Genomic DNA, 27,061 nt, shown 5'->3' with positions numbered 1-27,061 from the left:
TGGGTCGGGGAGGGCAAGGTGTCGGAAATATACCAAGAGATGAAAGAAGAGGGGGAAGCGCTAGTCGAAGAATTGAAAGGTAAATGGGAGGAGGAGCTGGGGGAGGAGATTGAGGAAGGGCTATGGGCTGATGCCCTGGGTAGGGTTAATACCTCCTCGTGTGCCAGGCTCAGTCTGATACAATTTAAGGTGGTTCACAGAGCTCATTTGATGAGGGCGAGGCTGAGTAGGTTCTTTGGGATAGAGGGTAGATGTGAAAGATGTTCAGGGAGCCCGGTGAACCATGTCCATATGTTTCGGTCATGCCGGCATTGGAAGGGTTCTGGAGAGGTGTGGCGGGAGTAATATCCCAGGTGGTGAAAGTCCGGTTCAAGCCAAGCTGGGGGCTAGCAATATTTGGAGGAGTGGATGAGCCGGGAGTGCAGGAGGCGAAAGAGGCCGGAATTCTGGCCTTTGCGTCCCTAGTAGCCCGGCGAAGGGTCTTGCTATTGTGGAAGGAGGCAAAGCCCCCTAGCCTGGAGGCCTGGATTAACGACATGGCGGGGTTCATAAAATTGGAGAGAATTAAGTTTGCTTTGAGAGGGTCTGCACAGGGGTTTTACAGGCGGTGGCAACCGTTCCTAGAATATCTCGCGGAGCGTTAGAAGAAGGTCGGTCAGCTGCAGCAGCAATCCTGGGGGGGGGAAGGGGGGAACGAGAGATTGTTTGAGGGGATGGACGAGCGGGAGATAGCATGGAGGGTGGGGGGAAACGGTACGTGCGGCCAAGAGCCAGTGTATAAAGCTATGTAAATATACCATCTTGCCATGTATATATCTTGCTCAGGGAGATTTGGCGTTATTTTGTTACGGGGGGGTTACTGTTTGTAAGGGGAAAAAATTGTGCTGTTAAAAAACCTTAATAAAAAATATTTAAAAAAGAAAAGAAAAAGGCCTTGGGGGATAAAGATGGGGAGGCACTGAAAGACAAACAGAAATCTGGGGAGGACCGTCATTTTCACAGTCTGTACCCTCCCCGCCAGTGATAACAGGAGCATGTCCCATCTTTAAAAGTCCCCTTCCATTTGTTCTACCAACTGGGGTAAGTTTAACTTGTGCAGTACCTTCCATTCCCGGGCCACCAGGATTCCCAGATATCGAAAGCTCTACCCTACCATTCTAAGCGGCAGCTCTCCCAGTCTCTTCTCCTGTCCTCTTGCCTGGAATGCAAACATCTCGCTTTTCCCCATGTTCAATTTAAACCCTGAAAAATTGCAAAATTCCCCCAAGATTCTCATTACTTCCCCCATCCCCTCCAACAGATCTGAAATATACAAGAGCAGGTCATCTGCGTAGTGCGAGACCCGGTGCTCCACCCCGCCCCCGAACCAGTCCTTTCCAGTTCCTAGAGGCTCTTAACGCCATGGCCAATGGCTCTATGGCCAGAGCAAACAGTAAGGGGAGAGGGGGCACCTTTGCCTCGTCCCTCGGTGTAGTTTAAAATACCCTGACCTCAGCCGGTTCGTACGCACACTCGCTACTGGTGCCTGATAGAGCAACTGCACCCAGTCAATAAAGCCCTCACCAAACCCAAACCTTCCCAGCGCCTCCCACAGGTAATTCCACTCCACCCGATCAAAAGCCTTCTCCACATCCATCGCTACCACCACCTCCGCCTCCTCTTCTTCCGAGGGCATCATAATAACATTTAGAAGCCTTCGAACATTGGCATTGAGTTGCTTGTCCTTAGCAAATCCCATCTGGTCTTCCCCTACCTCTATCCTTGTGGCCAGTATCTTAGCCAGCAGTTTGGCGTCCACATTCAGTAGAGAAATTGGCCTGCATGACCCGCATTGCTCCGGATCCTTCTCCCGTTTCAGGATCAATGAAATCGAGGCCTGCAACATTATTGGGGGGGAGGACTCCTCTCTTGCTTCGTTAAATGTCCTCACCAACAGTGAGCTCAATATCTCTGAAAATTTATTATAAAATTCCACCGGGTAGCTGTCAGGCCCCAGGGCCTTGCCCTACTGCATGCCCTACAGCCGCTTGATTATTTCCTCAATCTCAATTGGGGCTCCCAGCCCTTCCACCAGGTCCTCCTCCACCCTCCGGAACCTCATCTGATCCAAAAACTGCCTCATCCCCTCCACCCCAGCTGGGGGTTCCGACTCATATCATTTACTATAGAAGTCCTTAAACACCTCGTATACCCCCCCCCCCCCCTGGGTCCAGGACGGTATTACCGTCTCTACTCCTTACTTTACCTATCTCCCTAGCCGCCTCCCTTTTCCTGAGCTGGTGCGCCAACATTCTGTTTGCCTTTTCCCCGTACTCCTCGATCGCCCCCCTTTCCTTCCTCAACTGTTCCACTGCTTTCCCTGTGGTCAACAGCCCAAACTCCACCTGCAACCTCTGCTGCACCCTCAGTAGCCCCGCGTCCAGGGCCTCCTGTGCACCTGGAGTATTTCCTCCACTAACCTATCCTTCTCAGCCCGTTCCGCTTTTTCTCTGTGGGCCGGTATCGAGATTAATTCCCCTCTGACCGCTGCCTTCAAAGCTTCCCCTTACTTCAAAGATAACTCAGAAAATATTGCAACAGTAAATAATTCCTCAAAATGTTCCTTCAAACTTCCAAGAGACTTAACACCTTTAAACAGAATCACCTCAGGTTAAAGGCTTTACTATTATGAGTTTAAATCACCCAAATCATAGAATTTACAGTGCAGAAGGAGGCTATTCGGCCCATCGAGTCTGCACCGGTTCTTGGAAAGAGCACCCTACCCAAGCCCACACCTCCACCCTATTCCCACAACCCAGTAACACCACCCAACACTGAGGGCAATTTTGGACACAGGGCAATTTAGCATGGCCAATCCACCTAACCTGCACATCTTTGGACTGTGGGAGGAAACCGGAGCACCCGGAGGAAACCCACGCACACATGGGGAGAACGTGCAGATTCCACACAGACAGTGACCCAAGCCGGGAATCGAACCTGTGACCCAGGAGCTGTGAAGCAATTGCGCTAACTACTATGCTACTGTGCTGCCCTTGTTCCCTAGGTGTGGGATTACAATTATGGACACGCTGAATCAAAAATGATCTAGAGATGGTCTTTCATGGCAGAGATCCAGCTCACTGCAAACACACACTCCCAACTAAACTGCAAAATGGCTGACCTGACCTCCGCTCCACCCATTCTCTGACATCACTGTTTTCTTAAAGGTACATTGCTTAAACATCCATATCTTAAAGGTACTCTCAGATGACAGTGTCCCTGCTGATTTCACCTGTGGGAAGTGCACCCAGCTCCTCAGAAACCGCGTTAGGGAACTGGATCATTCGGGAGGCAGAGATGGTAGCTTCAGGGATGTAGTTACTCCGAAGAATGAAGATATATGGGTGACGGTGAGAGGGGCTGGGAGGAAGCAGTCAGTACAGGGATCCCCTGTAGTCGTTCCCCTGAGTAACAAGTATACCGCTTTGGATACTGGTGGGGACGACGACTTACCAGGGGTAAGCCACGATGACCGGATCTCCAGCACTGAGTCCGTCCCTGTGGCTCAAGGGAAGGGGGGAGAGCAGGAGAGTAATAGTTATTGGGAACTTGATAGTTAGAGGGACAGATAGACGGTTCTGTGGCAACGAAAGAGACTCATGTATGGTATGTTCCCTTCCGGGTGCCAGGATCCGTGACGTCTTGGACCGTGTTTTCAGAATCCTTAAGGGGGAGAACAATCACAAGTCGTGGTACACGTCGGTACCAACGACATAGGTAAGAATAGGGACGGGGATTTAAAACATGAATTTAGGGAGCTAGGGTGGAAGCTGAGAGCTAGGACAAACAATGTTGTCATCTTTTTTTTTCTGCCGGTGCCATGTGCTTGCGAGTTGAGGAACAGGGAGAGAGTGCAGATAAACACATGGCTGCAGGGATGGTGTAGGAGGGAGGGTTTCAGTTACGTGGATAATTGGAGCACATTCTGGGGAAGGTGGGACCTGTACAAACAGGACGGTTTGCACCTGAACCAGAGGGGCACCAATATCCTGGTAGGAAAATTTGCTACGTCTCTTCGGGAGGAGGGGGGGGGGGGTTAAACTAATTTGTCAGGGGGATGGGAAAACGAGCTGTAGTCCAGAAGCTAGTGTCGAGAGTAGTGAGGTACTGTGGAGGGTATCAAGGTTGTAGGAGTATACCGGCAGGCAGGAAGGTGGGTTGAAGTGTGTCTACTTTAATGCATACAGCATCCGGAATAAGGTAGGTGAACTTGGAGCGTGGATTGGTACTTGGGACTACGATGTTGTGGCCATCACGGAGACAAGGTTAGAACAGTGACAGCAATGGTTGTTGGAAGTTCCGGGGTATAGATGTTTCAGTAAGAGTAGGGAAGGTGGTAAAAGAGGTGGAGCAGTATCATTGTTAATCAAGGATAGTTTAACGGCTGCAGAAAGGCAGTTTGAGGGAGATCTGCGTACTGAGGTAATATGGGCTGAAATTAGAAATAGGAAAGGAGCGGTCATGTTGTTAGGAGTTTTTTGTAGGCCCCCAAATAGTAAGAGATGTGGAGGAAGAAATTGCAAAGCAGATTATGGATAGGTGTGGAGGTCTCAGGGTAGTTGTCATGGGTGACTTTAACTTTCCAAATACTGATTGGAACCTCTTGGTCAAACAGTTCGGATGGGGCAGTTTTTGTACAGTGTGCAGGAGGGTTTCCTGACACAGTATGTGGACAGGCCGACAAAAGGTGGGGCCACATTGGATTTGGTACTGGGTAATTAACCGGGCCAAGTGTTAGATTTGTTTGTGGGGGAGCACTTTGGAGATAGTGACCACAACTCGGTGTCTTTCACTATTGCAATGGAGAGGGATAGGGCCAGATGGCAAGGCAAGGTTTATAATTGGGGGAGGGGCAATTATGATGCGATTAGGCAAGAATTAGGGAGCAGAAGATGGGAACAGAAGCTGTCAGGGAAAGGCACAAATGAAAAGTGGAGCTTGTTCAAGGAACAAATACTGCGTGTCCTTGATAGGCATGTCACTGTCAGGCAGGGAGGAAATGGCCGTGTGAGGGAACCATGATTCACAAAAGAGGTTGAATGTCTTGTCAAGAGGAAAAAGGAAGCGTATGTAAGGATGAGAAAACAAGGTTCAGTAGGGTCGCTTGAGGGTTACTAGGTAGCAAGGAATGAGCTTTAAAAAAAAAAGGGCTGAGGAGAGCTAGGAGGAGGCATGAGGAGGCGGGTCGGATCAAGGAAAACCAAGGAAAAGGCTTTTTACTCTTTGATGTGAGAAATAAAAGAATGACCAGAGTGAGGTCAGGGCCGGCCAAGGACAGTAATGGGAACTTGTGCATGGAGTCAGAAGAGATAGGAGAGGCATTGAATGAATACTTTTCTTCAAAGAACAAAGAAATGTACAGCACAGGAACAGGCCCTTCGGCCCTCCAAGCCCGTGCCGACCATGCTGCCCGACTAAACTACAATCTTCTACACTTCCTGGGTCCGTATCCCTCTATTCCCACCCTATTCATGTATTTGTCAAGATGCCCCTTAAATGTCACTCGTCCCTGCTTCCACCACCACCTCCGGTAGCGAGTTCCAGGCACCCACTGCCCTCTGCGTAAAAAAACTTGCCTCGTCCATCTACTCTCAACCTTGCCCCTCTCACCTTAAACCTATGCCCCCCCAGTAATTGACCCCTCTACCCCGGGGAAAATTATGCCCCTCATAATTTTGTAGACCTCTTATCAGGTCGCCCTTCAACCTCCTTCGTTCCAGTGAGAACAAACCCAGTTTATTCAACCGCTCCTCATAGCTAATGCCCTCCATACCAGGCAACATCCTGGTAAATCTCTTCTGCACCCTCTCTAAAGCCTCCACATCCTTCTGGTAGTGTGGCGACCAGAATTGAACACTATACTCCAAGTGTGGCCTAACTAAGGTTCTATACAGCTGCAACATGACTTGCCAATTCTTATACTCGATGCCCCGGCCAATGAAGGCAAGCATGCCGCATGCCTTCTTGACTACCTTCTCCACCTGTATTGCCCCTTTCAATGACCTGTGGACCTGTACTCCTAGATCTCTTTGACTTTCAATACTCTTGAGGGTTCTACCATTCACTGTATATTCCCTACCTGCATTAGACCTTCCAAAATGCATTACCTCACTTTTGTCCGGATTAAACTCCATCTGCCAAGTCTCCAAACAATCTAAATCCTGCTGTATCCTCTGACAGTCCTCATTGCTATCCGCAATTCCACCAACCTTTGTGTCGTCTGCAAACTTGCCAATCAGACCAGTTACATTTTCCTCCAAATCATTTGTATATACTACAAACAGCAAAGGTCCCAGCACTGATCCATGTGGAACACCACTGGTCACAGCCCTCCAATTAGAAAAGCATCCTTCCATTGCTACTCTCTGCCTTCTATGTCCTAGCCAGTTCTGTATCCACCTTGCTAGCTCCCAACTGATCCCGTGTGACTTCACCTTTTGTACTAGTCTACCATGGGGGACCTTGTCAAAGGCCTTACTGAAGTCCATATAGACAACATCCACTGCCCTACCTGCATCAATCATCTTAGTGACCTCCTCGAAAAACTCTATCAAGTTGGTGAGACACGACCTCCCCTTCACAAAACCATGCTGCCTCTCACTAATACATCCGTTTATACGTCCATTTGCTTCCAAATGGGAGTAGATCCTGTCTTGAAGAATTCTCTCCAGTAATTTCCCTACCACTGAAGTAAGGCTCACCGGCCTGTAGTTCCCTGGATTATCCTTGCTACCCTTCTTAAACAGAGGAACAACATTGGCTATTCTCCAGTCCTCCGGGACATCACCTGAAGACAGTGAGGATCCAAAGATTTCTGTCAAGGCTTCAGCAATTTCCCCTCCAGCCTCCTTCAGTATTCTGGGGTAGATCCCATCAGGCCCTGGGGACTTATCTACCTTAATATTTTTTAAGACACCCAACACCTCGTCTTTTTGGATGACCCAGGCTATCTACACACGATTCTCCAGACTCAACATCTACCAATTTCTTCTCTTTGGTGAATACTGATGCAAAGTATTCATTTAGTATCTCGCCTATTTCCTCTGGCTCCACACATAGATTCCCTTGCCTATCCTTCAGTGGGCCAACCCTTTCCCTGGCTACCCTCTTGCTTTTTATGTACGTGTCAAAAGCCTTGGGATTTTCCTGAACCCTATTTGCCAATGACTTTTCGTGACCCCTTCTAGCCCTCCTGACTCCTTGCTTAAGTTCCTTCCTACTTTCCTTATATTCCACACAGGCTTCGTCTGTTCCCAGCCTTTTAGCCCTGACAAATGCCTCTTTCTTTTTGACGAGGCCTACAATATCTCTCGTTATCCAAGGGTCCCGAAAATTGCCGTATTTATCCTTCTTCCTGACAGGAATATGCCGGTCCTGAATTCCTTTCAACTGACACTTGAAAGCCTCCCACATGTCAGATGTTGATTTGCCCTCAAACATCCGCCCCCAATCTATGTTCTTCAGTTCCCGCCTAATATTGTTATAATTAGCCTTCCCCCAATTTAGCACATTCATCCTAGGACGACTCTTATCCTTGTCCACCAGCACTTTAAAACTTACTGAATTGTGGTCACTGTTCCCGAAATGCTCCCCTACTGAAACATCTACCACCTGGCCCGGCTCATTCCCCAATACCAGGTCCAGTACCGCCCCTTCCCTAGTTGGACTGTCCACATATTGTTTTAAGAAGCCCTCCTGGATGCTCCTTACAAACTCCGCACCGTCTAAGCCCCTGGCTTTGTTTGCCCTCCCCCTTCAGGATGCCCTCTACCTGTTCGGAGACATCCTGGACCCTGGCACCAGGGAGGCAACATACCATCCTGGAGTCTCTTTCACGTCCACAGAAGCACCTATCTGTGCCCCTGACTATAGAGTCCCCTATTACTATTGCTCTTCTGCGCTTTGACCCTCCCTTCTGAACATCAGAGCCAGCCGTGGTTCCACTGCTCTGGCTGCTGCTGTTTTCCCCTGATAGGCTATCCCCCCCGACAGTATCCAAAGGGGTATACCTGTTCGAGAGGGGGACAACCACAGGGGATTCCTGCACTGACTGCCTGCCCTTTCTGGTGGTCACACATTTCTTTGCCTGCACCTTGGGTGTGACCACATTTATATAACTGCGATCTATGACGCTTTCCGCCACCTGCATGCTCCTAAGTGCATCCAATTGCTCCAACCGAACCATGCGGTCTGTGAGGAGCTCCAGTTGGGTGCACTTTCTGCAGATGAAGCCATCCGGGACGCTGGAAGCCTCCCAGACCTGCCACATCTCACAGTCAGAGCACTGCACCCCTCTAACTGACATTGCGTCAATTAATTAAAATTAAAAGTTTAAAATTTAAAAAAAAAAAAATTTAAATTAAATATTTTTTTTTACTGTTAACAATCTGTTTCCGAGCACTACATTTCTAATATAAATGTGAAAGCTAAATATAGTACTCTCCGATCTCTGGCTTAGATACCCCTCTAAATTATAATTAAGCAATTATGTTTAATTAGTTCCCAATGCTTAATTTTTTAAATTTAGTGTAGATTCCCAACCAGCCACTCCGGTTACAGCTTTTCTGTTTCCCCCTGACACACAGTTTGAAAAAGGTATAAAAGTAAAAATCACTTACTTACCTTCTTACCTTCTGAGTGTCTTAGATGTTCTCAGGTTCTCTCCCTGACAGAGACTGCTCCTCCTCCTCCGAACGGCTCCCGAAACTGGGCTGCGATCTTTTAAAATCTCCGCTCTGACTCTCATCTCCCGAGCTTTTTAAATCTCCCGTGCTTTTTAAATCTCCCGGCTCTCTCTCCTCTCGCGCTGTTTTCAATGTCCCGGCTCTCTTTCCTCCCCTTCAGTGTTCACCAAGGAGAGCGGCTATGTTTTTGAGGATCAGTGTGTGATACAGGTGGGTAGGCTGGAGGAGGTAGATGTTCTGAGGGAAGATGTATTAGCAATTTTGAAAAGCCTGAGTTCGACAAGTCCCCTGGGCCAGATGGGATATATCCTAGGATTCTTTGGGAGGCAAGGGATGAGATTGCAGAGCCTTTGGCTTTGATCTTTGGGTCCTCACTGTCCACGGGGATAGTGCCAGAGGATTGAGAGTGGCGAATGTTGTTCCTCTGTTCCAGAAAGGGAATCGGAATGACCCTGGTAATTATCGGCCGGTTAGTCTTACTTCGGTGGTAGGTAAGTTAGTGGAAAGGGTCCTGAGGGATAGGATTAATGACCATTTGGAAAGATGCAGCTTAACCCGGGATAGCCAACACGGATTTGTGAAGGGTAAGTCTTGCCTCACAAATTTGATTGAATTCTTTGAAGTGTGTTGATGAAGGTTGATGTCTTATACGTGGATTTCAGTAAGGCAGTTGATAAGGTCCCCATGGCTGGCTCATTAAGAAGGTAAGGAGGTGTGGGATAGAGGGAAATTTGACCGATTGGATAAGTAACTGGCTATCACATAGAAGACAGAGGGTGGTGGTGGTGGATGGAAAATTTTCAGACTGGAGACCAGTTACCAGCGGTGTACCACAGAGATCAGTGCTGGGTCCTCTGCTATTTGTGATTTTTACAAATGACTTGGAGGAGGGGGCTGAAGGGTGGGTCAGTAAATTTGCTGATGACACCAAGATTGGTGGAGTAGTGGATGAGGGGGAGCGCTGTTGTAGGCTGCAAAGAGACATTGATAGGATGCAGAGCTGGGCTGAAAAAATGGCAGATGGAGTTTAACCCTGAAGTGCGAGGCAATTCATTTTGGCAGGACAAATTTGAATGCGGATTACAGGGCCAACGGCAGGGTTCTGAGGAATGGGGAGGAAAAGAGATCTTGGGGTTCCTGTCCACAGATCTCTGAAGGTTGCCACTCGAGTGGATAGAGCCGTGAAGAAGGCCAAAAGTGTGTTAACGGTTGACGTGGCTTGAGTTCATGAGCCGTGGGTTATGCTGCAACTGTACATGACCCTGGTGAGACCACATTTGGAGTATTGTGTGCCGTTCTGGTCACCTCACTATAGGAAGGATGTGGAAGCATTGGAAAGGGTGCAAAGGAGATTTCCCAGGATGCTGCCTGGTTTGCAGGAGAGGTCTTATGAGGAAAGGTTGAGGGAGCTAGGGCTTTTCTCATTGGAGCGAAGGAGGATGAGAGGCGACTTAATAGATATTTTATAGATGATGAGGGGGATAGATAGAGTGGACATTCAGAGACTATTTCCTCGGGTGGATGTAGCTGTTACAAGGAGGCATAACTATAGGTTCGGGGTGGTAGATAAAGGAGGGATCTCCGAGGTAGGTTCTTTACTCCGAGAGTGGTTAGAACATAGAACATAGAACGATACAGCGCAGTACAGGCCCTTCGGCCCACGATGTTGCACCGAAACAAAAGCCATCTAACCTACACTATGCCATTATCATCCATATGTTAATCCAATAAACTTTTAAATGCCCTCAATGTTGGCGAGTTCACTACTGTAGCAGGTAGGGCATTCCACGGCCTCACTACTCCTTGCGTAAAGAACCTACCTCTGACATCTGTCCTATATCTATTACCCTCAGTTTAAAGCTATGTCCCCTCGTGCCAGCCATTTCCATCCGCGGGAGAAGGCTCTCACTGTCCACCCTAACCAACCCCCTGATCATTTTGTATGCCTCTATTAAGTCTCCTCTTAACCTTCTTCTCTCCAACAAAAACAACCTCAAGTCCATCAGCCTTTCCTCATAAGATTTTCCCTCCATACCAGGCAACATCCTGGTAAATCTCCTCTGCACCCGCTCCAAAGCCTCCACGTCCTTCCTATAATGCGGTGACCAGAACTGTACGCAATACTCCAATTGCGGCCGTACCAGAGTTCTGTACAGCTGCAACATGACCTCCTGACTCCGGAACTCAATCCCTCTACCAATAAAGGCCAACACTCCATAGGCCTTCTTCACAACCCTATGAACCTGGGTGGCAACTTTCAGGGATCTATGTACATGGACACCTAGATCCCTCTGCTCATCCACACTTCCAAGAACTTTTCCATTAGCCAAATATTCCGCATTCCTGTTATTTCTTCCAAAGTGAATCACCTCACACTTCTCTACATTAAACTCCATTTGCCACCTCTCAGCCCAGCTCTGCAGCTTATCTATATCCCTCTGTAACCTGCTACATCCTTCCACACCACCGACTTTAGTATCATCTGCAAATTTACTCACCCGCCCTTCTGCGCCTTCCTCTAGGTCATTGATAAAAATGACAAACAGCAACGGCCCCAGAACAGATCCTTGTGGTACTCCACTTGTAACAACTCCATTCTGAACATTTCCCGTCAACCACCACCCTCTGTCTTCTTTCAGCTAGCCAATTTCTGATCCACATCTCTAAATCACCCTCAATCCCCAGCCTCTGTATTTTCTGCAATAGCCTACCGTGGGGAACCTTATCAAACGCTTTGCTGAAATCCATATACACCACATCAAGTGCTCTACCCTCGTCTACCTGTTCAGTCACCTTCTCAAAGAACTCGATAAGGTTTGTGTGGCATGACCTACCCTTCACAAAGCCATGCTGACTATCCCTGATCATATTATTCCTATCTAGATGATTATAAATCTTGTCTCTTATAATCCCCTCCAAGACTTTACCCACTACAGACGTGAGGCTCACCGGTCTATAGTTGCCGGGGTTGTCTCTGCTCCCCTTTTTGAACAAAGGGACCACATTTGCGATCCTCCAGTCCTCTGGCACTATTCCTGTAGCCAATGATGACATAAAAATCAAAGCCAAAGGTCCAGCAATCTCTTCCCTGGCCTCCCAGAGAATCCTAGGATAAATCCCATCAGGACCCGGGGACTTATCTATTTTCAGCCTGTCCAGAATTGCCAACACCTCTTCCCTACGTACCTCAATGCCATCTATTCTATTAGCCTGGGTCTCCGCATTCTTCTCCACAACATTATCTTTTTCCTGAGTGAATACTGACGAAAAATATTCATTTAGTATCTCGCCTATCTCTTCAGACTCCACACACAACTTCCCATCCCTGTCCTTGACTGGTCCTACTCTTTCCCTAGTCATTCGCTTATTCCTGACATACCTATAGAAAGCTTTTGGGTTTTACTTGATCCTACCTGCCAAATACTTCTCATGTTCCCTCCTTGCTCGTCTTAGCTCTCTCTTTAGATCCTTCCTCGCTACCTTGTAACTATCCATCGCCCCAACTGAAACTTCACACCTCATCTTCACATACGCCTCCTTCTTCCTCTTAACAAGAGATTCCACTTCTTTGGTAAACCACGGTTCCCTCGCGCGACGCCTTCCTCCCTGCCTGACTGGTACATACTTATCAAGAACACGCAGTAGCTGATCCTTGAACAAGCTCCACTTATCCAGTGTGCCGAACACTTGCAGCCTACTTCTCCACCTTATCCCCCCCAAGTCACGTCTAATGGCATCATAATTGCCCTTCCCCCAGCTTTCACTCTTGCCCTGCGGTGTATACTTATCCCTTTCCATCATTAACGTAAACATCACCGAATTGTGGTCACTGTCCCCAAAGTGCTCTCTTACCTCCAAATCCAACACCTGGCGTGGTTCATTACCCAAAACCAAATCCAACGTGGCCTCGCCTCTTGTTGGCCTGTCAACATATTGTGTCAGGAAACCCTCCTGCACACACTGTACAAAAAACGACCCATCTAATGTACTCTAACTATATCTTTTCCAGTCAATATTTGGAAAGTTAAAGTCTCCCATAATAACTACCCTGTTACTTTCGCTCTTATCCAGGATCATCCTCGCCATCCTTTCCTCTACATCCCTAGAACTATTTGGAGGCCTATAGAAGACTCCCAACAGTGTGACATCTCCCTTCATGTTTCTAACCTCAGCCCATACTACCTCGGAAGATGAGTCCCCATCTAGCATCCTCTCCGCCACCGTAATACTGCTCTTGACTAGCAGCGCCACACCTCCCCCTCTTTTGCCTCCTTCTCTGAGCTTACTAAAACACCTAAACCCCGGAACCTGCAACATCTATTCCTGTCCCTGCTCTATCCATGTCTCCGAAATGGCCACAACATTGAAGTCCCAGGTACCAACCCATGCTGCCAGTTCCCCTACCTTATTTCGTATACTCCTGGCATTGAAGTAGACACACTTCAAACCACCTACCTGAACACTGGCCCCCTCCTGCGACGTCAAATCTGTGCTCCTGACCTCTATACTCTCATTCTCCCTTACCCTAAAACTGCAATCCAGGTTCCCATGCTGCATTAGTTTAAACCCCCCCAAAGAGCACTAACAAATCTCCCCCCCCAGGATATTTGTGCCCCTCAGGTTCAGATGTAGACCATCCTGTCTGTAGAGGTCCCACCTTCCCCAGAAAGAGCCCCAGTTATCCAGAAATCTGAATCCCTCCCGCCTGCACCATCCCTGTAGCCACGTGTTTAATTACTCTCTCTCCCTATTCCTCATCTCACTATTACGTGGCACGGGCAACAACTCAGAGATAACAACTCTGTTTGTTCTAGTTCTGAGCTTCCATCCAAGCTCCCTGAAAGCCTGCCTGACATCCTTGTCCCCTTTCCTACCTATGTCGTTAGTGCCAATGTGGACCACGACTTGGGGCTGCTCCCCCTCCCCCTAAGGACCCGGAAAACACGATCCGAGACATCACGTACCCTTGCACCTGGGAGGCAACATACCAAACGTGAGTCTCTCACGCTCCCACAAAATCTCCTATCTGTGCCCCTGACTATTGAGTCCCCAATTACTAATGCTCTGCTCCTCTCCCCCCTTCCCTTCTGAGCAACAGGGACAGACTCCGTGCCAGAGGCCCGTACCCCATGGCTTACCCCTGGTAAGTCGTCCCCCCCCCACAAGTATCCAAAGCGGTATACTTGTTTCTCCGGGGAACGACCGCAGGGGATCCCTGCACTGACTGCTTTTTTCCCAGTCCCTCTTACAGTTACCCATCTATCTCCAATCTTTGGTGTAACTAATTCCCTGAAGCTGCTATCTATGACCCCTTCTGCCTCCCGAATGATCCGAAGTTCTTCCAACTCCAGCTCCAGTTCCCTAACTCGGTCTTGGAGGAGCTGGAGATGGCACTACTTCCTGCAGGTAAAATCAGCAGGGACACTAACGGCATTCCTCACCTCAAACATCCTGCAGGAGGAACATTGCACTCCCTTCCCTGCCATCCCTCTAACTTTCTACCAAGATCTGGCTAACAACTAAATTAAATTTAAAAAAAAAAAAATAATAATAATAAAATATGGTACTTGCCTCACACCAATGGGTTTTATTATTAGGTTAGAGGAGGAGGGTGGGTGGGAGACACTACACGTGTAGTGTCTCGGGTTTCCTCTCCACCAGAATTTATTGGTGAGGGTCTTCCCAGAAGTCCGCGGGTCGAACTTCCTGTTCCCGCCTTAAACACTAAAATTTAAAAAAAAAAACAGCAAAGAGGGACTGAAAACGGGACCAGGTAAGTGTTTACCGCTGAAATTGACTAGCCTGCTCCTGTGAAGGTCTCCCAGAAATCACTAGCGCACTGCTCCCGCTGAAATCGACTGGCCTGCTCCTGCAAAGACAAATGTTTTTAAAGGAACGACTTACCTCCCAGAAATCACTTCCGCACTGCTCCTGCTGAAATTGACTAACCTGCTCCACTCCCGCTGAAATCGACTGGCCTGCTCCTGCAAAGACAAGTGTTTTTAAAGGAGAGACTTGCCTCCCAGAAATCACTTCCGCACTGCTCCCGCTGAAATTGACTATCCTGCTCCGCTCCCGCTGAAATCGCATTTCTATTAGAAATCGAGTGCTAGGAAACAGATAGTCAACAGTAACTTTGAAATTTAAAAAAAAATTTAATTTTAAATTTAAATTTTAATTAATTGACGCAGTGTCAGTTAGAGGGGTGCTGTGCTCTGACTGTGAGATGTGGCAGGTCCGGGAGGCTTCCAGCGTCCCGGATGGCTTTATCTGCAGAAAGTGCACCCAACTGGAGCTCCTCACAGACCGCATGGTTCGGTTGGAGCGGCAATTGGATGCACTTAGGAGCATGCAGGTGGCGGAAAGCGTCATAGATCGCAGTTATATAAATGTGGTCACACCCAAGGTGCAGGCAGAGAAATGGGTGACCACCAGAAAGGGCAGGCAGTCAGTGCAGGAATCCCCTGTGGTTGTCCCCCTCTCGAACAGATATACCCCTTTGGATACTGTCGGGGGGGATAGCCTATCAGGGGAAAACAGCAGCAGCCAGAGCAGTGGCACCACGGCTGGCTCTGATGTTCAGAAGGGAGGGTCAAAGTGCAGAAGAGTAATAGTAATAGGGGACTCTATAGTCAGGGGCACAGATAGGTGCTTCTGTGGACGTGAAAGAGACTCCAGGATGGTATGTTGCCTCCCTGGTGCCAGGGTCCAGGATGTCTCCGACCGGGTAGAGGGCATCCTGAAGGGGAGGGCAAACAGGCAGAGGTCGTTGTACATATTGGTACTAACGACATAGGCAGGATGGGGCATGAGGTCCTGCAGCAGGAGTTCAGGGAGCTAGGCAGAAAGTTAAAAGACAGGACCTCTAGGGTTGTAATCTCGGGATTACTCCCTGTGCCACGTGCCAGTGAGGCTAGAAATAGGAAGATAGAGCAGCTAAACACGTGGCTAAACAGCTGGTGTAGGAGGGAGGGTTTCCATTATCTGGACCACTGGGAGCTCTTCCGGGGCAGGTGTGACCTGTATAAGAAGGACGGGTTGCATCTAAACCGGAGAGGCATAAATATCCTGGCCGCGAAGTTTGCTAGTGTCACACGGGAGGGTTTAAACTAGTATGGCAGGGAGGTGGGCACGGGAGCAATAGCTCCGAAGGTGAGAGCATTGAGGGAGAACTAGGGAATAGGGACAGTGTGGCTCTGAGGCAGAGCAGACAGGGAGAAGTTGCTGAACACAGCGGGTCTGGTGGCCTGAAGTGCGTATGTTTTAATGCAAGAAGTATTACGGGTAAGGCAGATCAACTTGGAGCTTGGATTAGTACTTGGAACTATGATATTGTTGCCATTACAGAGACCTGGTTGAGGGAAGGGCAGGATTGGCAGCTAAACGTTCCAGGATTTAGATGTTTCAGGCGGGATAGAGGGGGATGTAAAAGGGGAGGCGGAGTTGCGCTACTGGTTCGGGAGAATATCACAGCTGTACTGCGAGAGGACACCTCAGAGGGCAGTGAGGCTATATGGGTAGAGATCAGGAATAAGAAGGGTGCAGTCACAATGTTGGGGGTTTACTACAGGCCTCCCAACAGATAGAGGAGCAGATAGGTAGACAGATTTTGGAAAAGTATAAAAACAACAGGGTTGTGGTGATGGGAGACTTCAACTTCCCCAATATTGACTGGGACTCACTTAGTGCCAGGGGCTTAGACGGGGCGGAGTTTGTAAGGAGCATCCAGGAGGGCTTCTTAAAACAATATGTAGACAGTCCAACTAGGGAAGGGGCGGTACTGGACCTGGTATTGGGGAATGAGCCCGGCCAGGTGGTAGATGTTTCAGTAGGGGAGCATTTCGGTAACAGTGACCACAATTCAGTAAGTTTTAAAGTACTGGTGGACAAGGATAAGAGTGGTCCTAGGATGAATGTGCTAAATTGGGGGAAGGCTAATTATAACAATATTAGGCGGGAATTGAAGTACATAGATTGGGGGCGGATGTTTGAGGGCAAATCAACATCTGACATGTGGGAGGCTTTCAAGTGGCAGTTGAAAGGAATTCAGGACCGGCATGTTCCTGTGAGGAAGAAGGATAAATGCGGCAATTTTCGGGAACCTTGGATGTCGAGAGATATTGTAGGCCTCGTCAAAAAGAAAAAGGAGGCATTTATCAGGGCTAAAAGGCTGGGAACAGACTAAGCCTGCGTGGAATATAAGGAAAGTAGGAAGGAACTTAAGCAAGGAGTCAGGAGGGCTAGAAGGGGTCACGAAAAGTCATTGGCAAATAGGGTTAAGGAAAATCCCAACGCTTTTTACACGTACATAAAAAGCAAAAGGGTAGCCAGGGAAAGGGTTGGCCCACTGAAGGATAGGCAAGGGAATCTATGTGTGTAGCCAGAGGAAATGGGCGAGGTACTAAATGAATACTTTGCATCAGTATTCACCAAAGAGAAGAAATTGGTAGATGTTGAGTCTGGAGAAGGGTGTGTAGATAGCCTGGGTCACATTGAGATCCAAAAAGAAGAGGTGTTGGGTGTCTTAAAAAATATTAAGGTAGATAAGTCCCCAGGGCCTGATGGGATCTACCCCAGAATACTGAAGGAGGCTGGAGAGGAAATTGCTGAGGCCTTGACAGAAATCTTTGGATCCTCGCTGTCTCCAGGGGATGTCCCGGAGGACTGGAGAATAGCCAATGTTGTTCCTCTGTTTAAGAAGGGTAGCAAGGATAATCCCGGGAACTACAGGCCGGTGAGCCTTACTTCAGTGGTAGGGAAATTACTGGAGAGAATTCTTCGAGGAAGGATCTACTCCCATTTGGAAGCAAATGGACGTATTAGTGAGAGGCAGCACGGTTTTGTGAAGGGGAGGTCGTGTCTCACTAACTTGATAGAATTTTTCGAGGAGGTCACTAAGATGATTGATGCAGGTAGGGCAGTAGATGTTGTCTATATGGACTTCAGTAAGGCCTTTGACAAGGTCCCTCATGGTAGACTAGTACAAAAGGTGAAGTCACACGGGATCAGGGGTGAGCTGGCAAGGTGGATACAGAACTGGCTAGGCCATAGAAGGCAGAGAGTAGCAATGGAAGGATGCTTTTCTAATTGGAGGGCTGTGACCAGTGGTGTTCCACAGGGATCAGTGCTGGGACCTTTGCTGTTTGTAGTATATATAAATGATTTGGAGGAAAATGTAACTGGTCTGATTAGTAAGTTTGCAGACGACACAAAGGTTGGTGGAATTGCGGATAGCGATGAGGACTGTCGGAGGATACAGCAGGATTTAGATTGTTTGGAGACTTGGGCGGAGAGATGGCAGATGGAGTTTAATCCGGACAAATGTGAGGTAATGCATTTTGGAAGGTCTAATGCAGGTAGGGAATATACGGTGAATGGTAGAACCCTCAAGAGTATTGAAAGTCAAAGAGATCTAGGAGTACAGGTCCACAGGTCATTGAAAGTCAAAGAGATCTAGGAGTACAGGTCCACAGGTCATTGAAAGGGGCAACACAGGTGGAGAAGGTAGTCAAGAAGGCATACAGCATGCTTGCCTTCATTGGCCGGGGCATTGAGTATAAGAATTGGCAAGTCATGTTGCAGCTGTATAGAACCTTAGTTAGGCCACACTTGGAGTATAGTGTTCAATTCTGGTCGCCATACTACCAGTAGGATGTGAAGGCTTTAGAGAGGGTGCAGAAGAGATTTACCAGAATGTTGCCTGGTATGGAGGGCATTAGCTATGAGGAGCGGTTGAATAAACTCGGTTTGTTCTCACTGGAACGAAGGAAGTTGAGGGGAGACCTGATAGAGGTATACAAAATTATGAGGGGCATAGACAGAGTGGATAGTCAGAGGCTTTTCCCCAGGGTAGAGGGGTCAATTCCTCGGGGGCATAGGTTTAAGGTGAGAGGGGCAAGGTTTAGAGTAGATGTACGAGGCAAGTTTTTTATGCAGAGGGTAGTGGGTGCCTGGAACTCGCTACCGGAGGAGGTGGTGGAAGCAGGGACGATAGTGACATTTAAGGGGCATCTTGACAAATACATGAATAGGATGGGAATAGATGTATACGGACCCAGGAAGTGTAGAAGATTGTAGTTTAGTCGGGCAGCATGGTCGGCACGGGCTTGGAGGGCCGAAGGGCCTGTTCCTGTGCTGTACATTTCTTTGTTCTTTGTTCTTTGACTGGTTAGGGTGTGGAATGTGATAGTGGAGTCAGCTACTTTAGGAACTTCCAAGCAGTTATTGGATAGGCACATGGAGCACACCAGAATGACTGGGAGTGGGATAGCTTGATCTTGATTTCGGACGAAGCTCGGCACAACATCGAGGGCCGAAGGGCCTGTACTGTGCTGTACTGTTCTATGTTCTCTGAGAGTATACCTTGTGGACATGTGAGAAAACTCCTTCGCCCTCGGCCGTGTAAACCTCCATGGGTCTACTCTCTTTCCCCCCCCACTCCCCCCCCCATCTGTTCCATAAAACCCTTCAATTCCTTTGCCGTAGCTGGCCTCCCCCCTGTCCTGGATTTTGACTGGTCCAATTCCGGATCAATGACTGCATTGATGTCCCCTCCCATGATCAGGTTATGTGACTCTTAAGTCTGGGATCTTACCTAAACCCTGCCTCATAAATTCCATGTTGTCCCAATTCGGAGCATTATATGTTTACAAGTACCACCCGCACCCCCTCCAGCTTCCCACTCACCATTATGTACCTACCCCCACTTGTCTGACACGATTCTCCCTGCCTCGAATACCACTCGTTTGCTGATCAAGATCGCGACACCCCTGGTCTTAAATCCAGTCCTGAGTGGAACACTTGGCCGACCCACCTCTTCCTTAATCTCATCTGGTCTGTAACCTTTATATGTGTCTCTTGTAGCATTGCCACATCCGCCTTCAACCCCCTCAAATGCGCGAATACGTGGGCCCTCTTGACTGGCCCATTCAGTCCTCTAACATTCCATGTGATCAGCCTTGTCGGGGGGACTTCCAACCCCCCCCCCCCCAATGGCCGACTAGCCATCACCCTTGTTAGGCCAGCCCCGAGCTCCCTTCCGCTTCCTTGAGTCCCCACTCGGGCAGTCGCCGTTCCCGACCTCCCATTTGTCCCCTAGTAACAGTTCCTCCCCTGTCAGCAAAGCAGCTCCCCCCCCCCCCAGCAGCAACACTAGAAACCCAACCCCCCAAGTCAAGCTCCAGCTTAACACCTGCTCGCCCCCCCCACTGCGCCTCCGAGAGTCAGCTGACCCATGCTGACATGATAGCGCCCGCCCCGGCACCAAGCAGTCTGTCTCCTCATTGTTCTCTCCCCTCTCCCCCCACAAGAATAAACATTTTAAAAGCATCACATTCCCCAGTAAACAAACATCAGTGAAGAAACAGTCATTTTTCCAGTGAAGAAACAGTCACTTTAGAAAAATAATCTCACAAAAAGTCGAACCAAATTCAAAGCCTATCCCCCCCCCTCTAACCAGCTCCCTGCAAGACAAAGTTACCTTTAGACATCCAAACAGCCCCTTATTACACATAGCAGTACTTATATTTATGCAACCCAGCACAACAAATCGCCGCCACAGTACTTCTCCAAGGCTTCAGTGTCTTTTCATAGAATTTACAGTGCAGAAGGAGGCCATTCGGCCCATCAAGTCTGCACCGGCTCTTGGAAAGAGCACCCTACCAAGGTCCACACCTCCACCCTATCCCCATAACCCAGTAACTCCACCCAACACTAAGGGTAATTTTGGACACTAAGGGCAATTTATCATGGCCAATCCACCTAACCTGCACATCTTTGGACTGTGGGAGGAAACCGGAGCACCCGGAGGAAACCCACGCACACACGGGGAGAACGTGCAGACTCCGCACAGACAGTGACCCAAGCCGGAATCGAACCTGGGACCCTGGAGCTGTGAAGCAATTGTGCTAACCACTATGCTACCGTGCTGCCCTCCTTTTCATTTGCCTCCAGCTTCATTTCTTTAATATTTCTGGTGTTTCAAAATAGAAGTCTCGTTCCTCATGTGTGACCCAGAGACGGGCTGGGTACAGCATCCCGAACTTCACCCCTTTCTTAAAGAGGATTGTTTTTGCCAGATTGAACCCTCTTGGCCAAATCCGCTCCCAGGTCCTGATTAGATGCGCAACTTGCAGTTCTCCCACTTGCTGCTCCGTTCTTTCTTGGCCCACCGTAAAACGTGTTTCTTGTCCATGAAACAGTGAAAATGTACCACCATGACCCTCGGCAACTCGTTCGCTCGGGGCTTCCTTGCAACGGCTCTGTGCGCTCTGTCCAATTCGAGGGATCGCCCCAACCCCCATCAACTTCTCCAACATGTCCGTCACAAAAGCCCTTGCATCTGATCCCTCACTGCCTTCAGGGAGGCCGACAATTCTGAGATTCTGTCTCCTGGACCAATTCTCCAGGTACTCCAGCTTCCCCTGCATTCTTTTCTGGCGGTCGTTCATCAACCCCACCTTGCTTTCCATCACGGTTATGTACTCCTCGTACTTGGACAACTTTTGCTGCACCTCCTGGATCGCTCGCCCATGGGTTTTCTGATTCTGAACCACTTGATCAATCAAAGCCTTAATCGGATCCAGCGTGTCCTTCTTCAACTTGGCAAAGCAATCCTCGAAACACTTCAGCTGATCCGTCAACCACTGTGCCGTCTCCCCGCGGCCCTGCTTCTCCGCCATGTTGTCCCGTGTTACCAGCTCTGCTTGCGACTCCCTTTAGGACTTTGTCTTTTCACACAGCCACTTCTGGTCCAATTCTCCTCACAAGGGGGATTTCTCCTTGTTGTCTCGCTCTTTACCGATTTATCCAGAAAGAAAAACATATAGAACATAGAGCATAGAACAATACAGCGCAGTACAGGCCCTTCGGCCCACGATGTTGCACCGAAACAAAAGCCATCTAACCTACACTATGCCATTATCATCCATATGTTTATCCAATAAACTTTTAAATGCCCTCAATGTTGGCGAGTTCACTACTGTAGCAGGTAGGGCATTCCACGGCCTCACTACTCTTTGCGTAAAGAACCTACCTCTGACCTCTGTCCTATATCTATTACCCCTCAGTTTAAAGCTATGTCCCCTCGTGCCAGCCATATCCATCCGCGGGAGAAGGCTCTCACTGTCCACCCTATCCAACCCCCTGATCATTTTGTATGCCTCTATTAAGTCTCCTCTTAACCTTCTTCTCTCCAACGAAAACAACCTCAAGTCCATCAGCCTTTCCTCATAAGATTTTCCCTCCATACCAGGCAACATCCTGGTAAATCTCCTCTGCACCCGCTCCAAAGCCTCCACGTCCTTCCTATAATGCGGTGACCAGAACTGTATGCAATACTCCAAATGCGGCCGTATCAGAGTTCTGTACAGCTGCAACATGACCTCCTGACTCCGGAACTCAATCCCTCTACCAATAAAGGCCAACACTCCATAGGCCTTCTTCACAACCCTATCAACCTGGGTGGCAACTTTCAGGGATCTATGTACATGGACACCTAGATCCCTCTGCTCATCCACACTTTCAAGAACTTTACCATTAGCCAAATATTCCGCATTCCTGTTATTCCTTCCAAAGTGAATCACCTCACACATTAAACTCCATTTGCCACCTCTCAGCCCAGCTCTGCAGCTTATCTATATCCCTCTGTAACCTGCTACATCCTTCCACACTATCGACAACACCACCGACTTTAGTATCGTCTGCAAATTTACTCACCCACCCTTCTGCGCCTTCCTCTAGGTCATTGATAAAAATGACAAACAGCAACGGCCCCAGAACAGATCCTTGTGGTACTCCACTTGTGACTGTACTCCATTCTGAACATTTCCCATCAACCACCACCCTCTGTCTTCTTTCAGCTAGCCAATTTCTGATCCACATCTCTAAATCACCCTCAATCCCCAGCCTCCGTATTTTCTGCAATAGCCTACCATGGGGAACCTTATCAAACGCTTTGCTGAAATCCATATACACCACATCAACTGCTCTACCCTCATCTACCTGTTCAGTCACCTTCTCAAAGAACTCAATAAGGTTTGTGAGGCATGACCTACCCTTCACAAAGCCATGCTGACTATCCCTGATCATATTATTCCTATCTAGATGATTATAAATCTTGTCTCTTATAATCCCCTCCAAGACTTTACCCACTACAGACGTGAGGCTCACCGGCCTATAGTTGCCGGGGTTGTCTCTGCTCCCCTTTTTGAACAAAGGGACCACATTTGCTGTCCTCCAGTCCTCTGGCACTATTCCTGTAGCCAATGATGACATGAAAATCAAAGCCAAAGGTCCAGCAATCTCTTCCCTGGCCTCCCAGAGAACCCTAGGATAAATCCCATCAGGACCCGGGGACTTATCTATTTTCAGCCTGTCCAGAATTGCCAACACCTCTTCCCTACGTACCTCAATGCCATCTATTCTATTAGCCTGGGTCTCAGCATTCTCCTCCACAACATTATCTTTTTCCTGAGTGAATACTGACGAAAAATATTCATTTAGTATCTCGCCTATCTCTTCAGACTCCACACACAACTTCCCATCCCTGTCCTTGACTGGTCCTACTCTTTCCCTAGTCATTCGCTTATTCCTGACATACCTATAGAAAGCTTTTGGGTTTTCCTTGATCCTTCCTGCCAAATACTTCTCATGTCCCCTCCTTGCTCGTCTTAGCTCTCTCTTTAGATCCTTCCTCGCTACCTTGTAACTATCCATTGCCCCAACCGAAACTTCACACTTCATCTTCACATAGGCCTCCTTCTTCCTCTTAACAAGAGATTCCACTTCCTTGGTAAACCACGGTTCCCTCGCTCGACGCCTTCCTCCCTGCCTGACCGGTACATTCTTATCAAGAACACGCAGTAGCTGATCCTTGAACAAGCCCCACTTATCCAGTGTGCCCAACACTTGCAGCCTACTTCTCCACCTTATCCCCCTCAAGTCACGTCTAATGGCATCATAATTGCCCTTCCCCCAGCTATAACTCTTGCCCTGCGGTGTATACTTATCCCTTTCCATCATTAACGTAAACGTCACCGAATTGTGGTCACTGTCCCCAAAGTGCTCTCCTACCTCCAAATCGAACACCTGGCCTGGTTCATTACCCAAAACCAAATCCAACGTGGCCTCGCCTCTTGTTGGCCTGTCAACATATTGTTTCAGGAAACCCTCCTGCACACACTGTACAAAAAAGGACCCATCTATTGTACTCGAACTATATCTTTTCCAGTCAATATTTGGAAAGTTAAAGTCTCCCATAATAACTACCCTGTTACTTTCGCTCTTATCCAGAATCATCTTCGCCATCCTTTCCTCTACATCCCTAGAACTATTAGGAGGCCTATAAAAAAACTCCCAACAGGGTGACCTCTCCTTTCCTGTTTCTAACTTCAGCCCATACTACCTCGGAAGAAGAGTCCCCATCTAGCATCCTCTCCGCCACCGTAATACTGCTCTTGACTAGCAGCGCCACACCTCCCCCTCTTTTGCCTCCTTCTCTGAGCTTACTAAAACACCTAAACCCCGGAACCTGCAACATCCATTCCTGTTCCTGCTCTATCCATGTCTCCGAAATGGCCACAACATCGAAGTCCCAGGTACCAACCCATGCTGCCAGTTCCCCTACCTTGTTTCGTATACTCCTGTCATTGAAGTAGACACACTTCAAACCACCTACCTGAACACTGGCCCCCTCCTGCGACGTTAAATCTGTGCTCCTGACCTCTATACTCTCATTCTCCCTTACCCTAAAACTGCAATGCAGGTTCCCATGCCCCTGCTGCATTAGTTTAAACCCCCCCAAAGAGCACTAACAAATCTCCCCCCCAGGATATTTGTGCCCCTCAGGTTCAGATGTAGACCATCCTGTCTGTAGAGGTCCCACCTTCCCAGAAAGAGCCCCAGTTATCCAGAAATCTGAATCCCTCCCGCCTGCACCATCCCTGTAGCCACGTGTTTAAATGCTCTCTCTCCCTATTCCTCATCTCACTATCACGTGGCACGGGCAACAACCCAGAGATAACAACTCTGTTTGTTCTAGTTCTGAGCTTCCATCCTAGCTCCCTGAAAGCCTGCCTGACATCCTTGTCCCCTTTCCTACCTATGTCGTTAGTGCCAATGTGGACCACGACTTGGGGCTGCTCCCCCTCCCCCTAAGGACCCGGAAAACACGATCCGAGACATCACGTACTCTTGCACCTGGGAGGCAACATACCAAACGTGAGTCTCTCACGCTCCCACAAAATCTCCTATCTGTGCCCCTGACTATCGAGTCCCCAATTACTAATGCTCTGCTCCTCTCCCCCCTTCCCTTCTGAGCAACAGGGACAGACTCCGTGCCAGAGGCCCGTACCCCATGGCTTACCCCTGGTAAGTCCCCCCCCCACAAGTATCCAAAGCGGTATACTTGTTTCTCCGGGGAACGACCGCAGGGGATCCCTGCACTGACTGCTTTTTCCCAGTCCCTCTTACAGTTACCCACCTATCTCCAATCTTTGGTGTAACTAATTCCCTGAAGCTGCTATCTATGACCCTCTCTGCCTCCCGAATGATCCGAAGTTCTTCCAACTCCAGCTCCAGTTCCCTAACTCGGTCTTGGAGGAGCTGGCGATGGCAGCACTTCCTGCAGGTAAAATCAGCAGGGACACTAACTGCATCCCTCACCTCAAACATCCTGCAGGAGGAACATTGCACACCCTTCCCTGCCATTCCTCTAACTTTCTACCAAGATCTGGCTAACAACTAAATTAAATTTTTTATAAAAAATATAATAAAATATGGTACTTACATCAGACGAATGGGTTTTATTATTAGGTTAGAGGAGGAGGGCAGGTGGGAGACACTACACGTGTAGTGTCTCGGGTTTCCTCTCCACCAGAATTTATTGGTGAGGGTCTTCCCAGACGTCCGCGGGAACTTCCTGTTCCCGCCTAAAACACTAATTTAAAAATTAAATAAATAAATTCTCAGCTCCTGCTGAAATTGACTAACCAACCAGCTCCACTCCCGCCGAAATCGACTGGCCTGCCCCTGCAAAGACAAGAGCTTTTAAAGGACAGACTTACCTCCCAGCAGCCACTTCCGCACTGCTCCCGCTGAAACTGACTCACCAGCTGCTCCAGGCCCGATTGATGTTGGCAGGTGGCAGCCTCCTGCCCATCTAGGGGAACAGGATGTTTTGCCTCTCCTCCATGGCATCCAGCAGTATCTCCAGCTCTGCATTGGCGAACCTCACTGCTGCTCTTCGGGGCGGCATCTTCTTGGCTGAAATGAGTGTCTGGGCAGTGGAGTGCTTATATGTGCTGTAGCTTGTCAGGCTCTCGAGTACCAATCCCGGATCCTGGTGATTCGCACGCTAGTATTCGTTATTATTATGGTTGAAAAGAATGGGGAAAGAGATAAAGTGTAGCAAACGTGTTTCCTTTAATTAATTCTTCATTTTGTTATTTCCAGGAAGATTACCTGGTAACGGATGATCTACTGGTGGATTACTTCAATATATTCCTCAGTTTATTTGTAAGTGGTTTCTTGATGACGTAGTTGTGTAATGTTTAAATTATGATGGACATGGCAGCAATGCTGTTCCTTTACTATTATGAAAATGTGGTTGCAGTTGTGATTTCTTTTCCTGTTGCAAATGTCTGTGCCATTTTTGAAGATTTGCTGTGGATTTTACGAAATACTTTTCTGTACAACATATCAGTGTATATTGCAAATTTAAAGCGTAGTAATTTTCACTAATTACAAAATCTTAAATGTACATTGTAAATCCATAGTCAGGGCTCAACCAAAACAAAGTGCAATAAGAAGCCCATGGAATGGTAGATTCAGAGAAGCATAGTAAGTCCTCCTTACTAACACAGACTCATCATAGAATTTACAGTGCAGAAGGAGGCTATTCGGCCCATTGAATCTGCACCGACCCTTGGAAAGAGCACCCTACCTAAGCCCACACATCCACCCCATCCCCGTCACCCAGTAACACCACTTAAACTTTTTGGACACTTAAGGGCAATTTAGCATGGCCAATCCACCTAACCTGCACTTGTTGGACTGTGGGAGGAAACCTACGCAGTCACGGAGAGAATGTGCAGACTCCGCACAGACAGTGACCCAAGCCGGGAATCGAATCCGGGACCCTGGAGCTGTGAAGCAACTGTGCTAACCACTGTGCTACTGTGCCATCCTCGAACATCTGGGGGCTTGTGACAGAATTGGGAGGTTAGTAAAGCCACAGCCTGACATTGTCATACTCACAGAATCATACCTTACAGACAATAATAACCTTTTTATTATCACAAGGATCAAGTTACTGTGGAAAAACCCCTAGTCGCCACATT

At 48.4% G+C, this 27,061-nt stretch overlaps 1 protein-coding gene across 2 annotated transcripts in view; it reads left to right on the top strand.

The window, feature by feature from the left end:
• Positions 1-27,061, top strand: part of LOC140385316 (regulator of G-protein signaling 22-like) — a 689,200-nt gene that overhangs the window by 7,949 nt on the left and 654,190 nt on the right. For both annotated transcript variants that reach the window (XM_072467373.1, XM_072467374.1), the window contains exon 3: positions 26,175-26,237. In XM_072467373.1, coding sequence (XP_072323474.1) covers positions 26,175-26,237 — 63 coding nt within the window. The remainder of the gene's footprint in view (positions 1-26,174; positions 26,238-27,061) is intronic.

Source organism: Scyliorhinus torazame, chromosome 11 (genome assembly GCF_047496885.1).
Source record: "Scyliorhinus torazame isolate Kashiwa2021f chromosome 11, sScyTor2.1, whole genome shotgun sequence".
NCBI classification, from domain to species: domain Eukaryota; kingdom Metazoa; phylum Chordata; class Chondrichthyes; order Carcharhiniformes; family Scyliorhinidae; genus Scyliorhinus; species Scyliorhinus torazame.
This window is presented reverse-complemented; position numbering and strand designations above follow the sequence as displayed.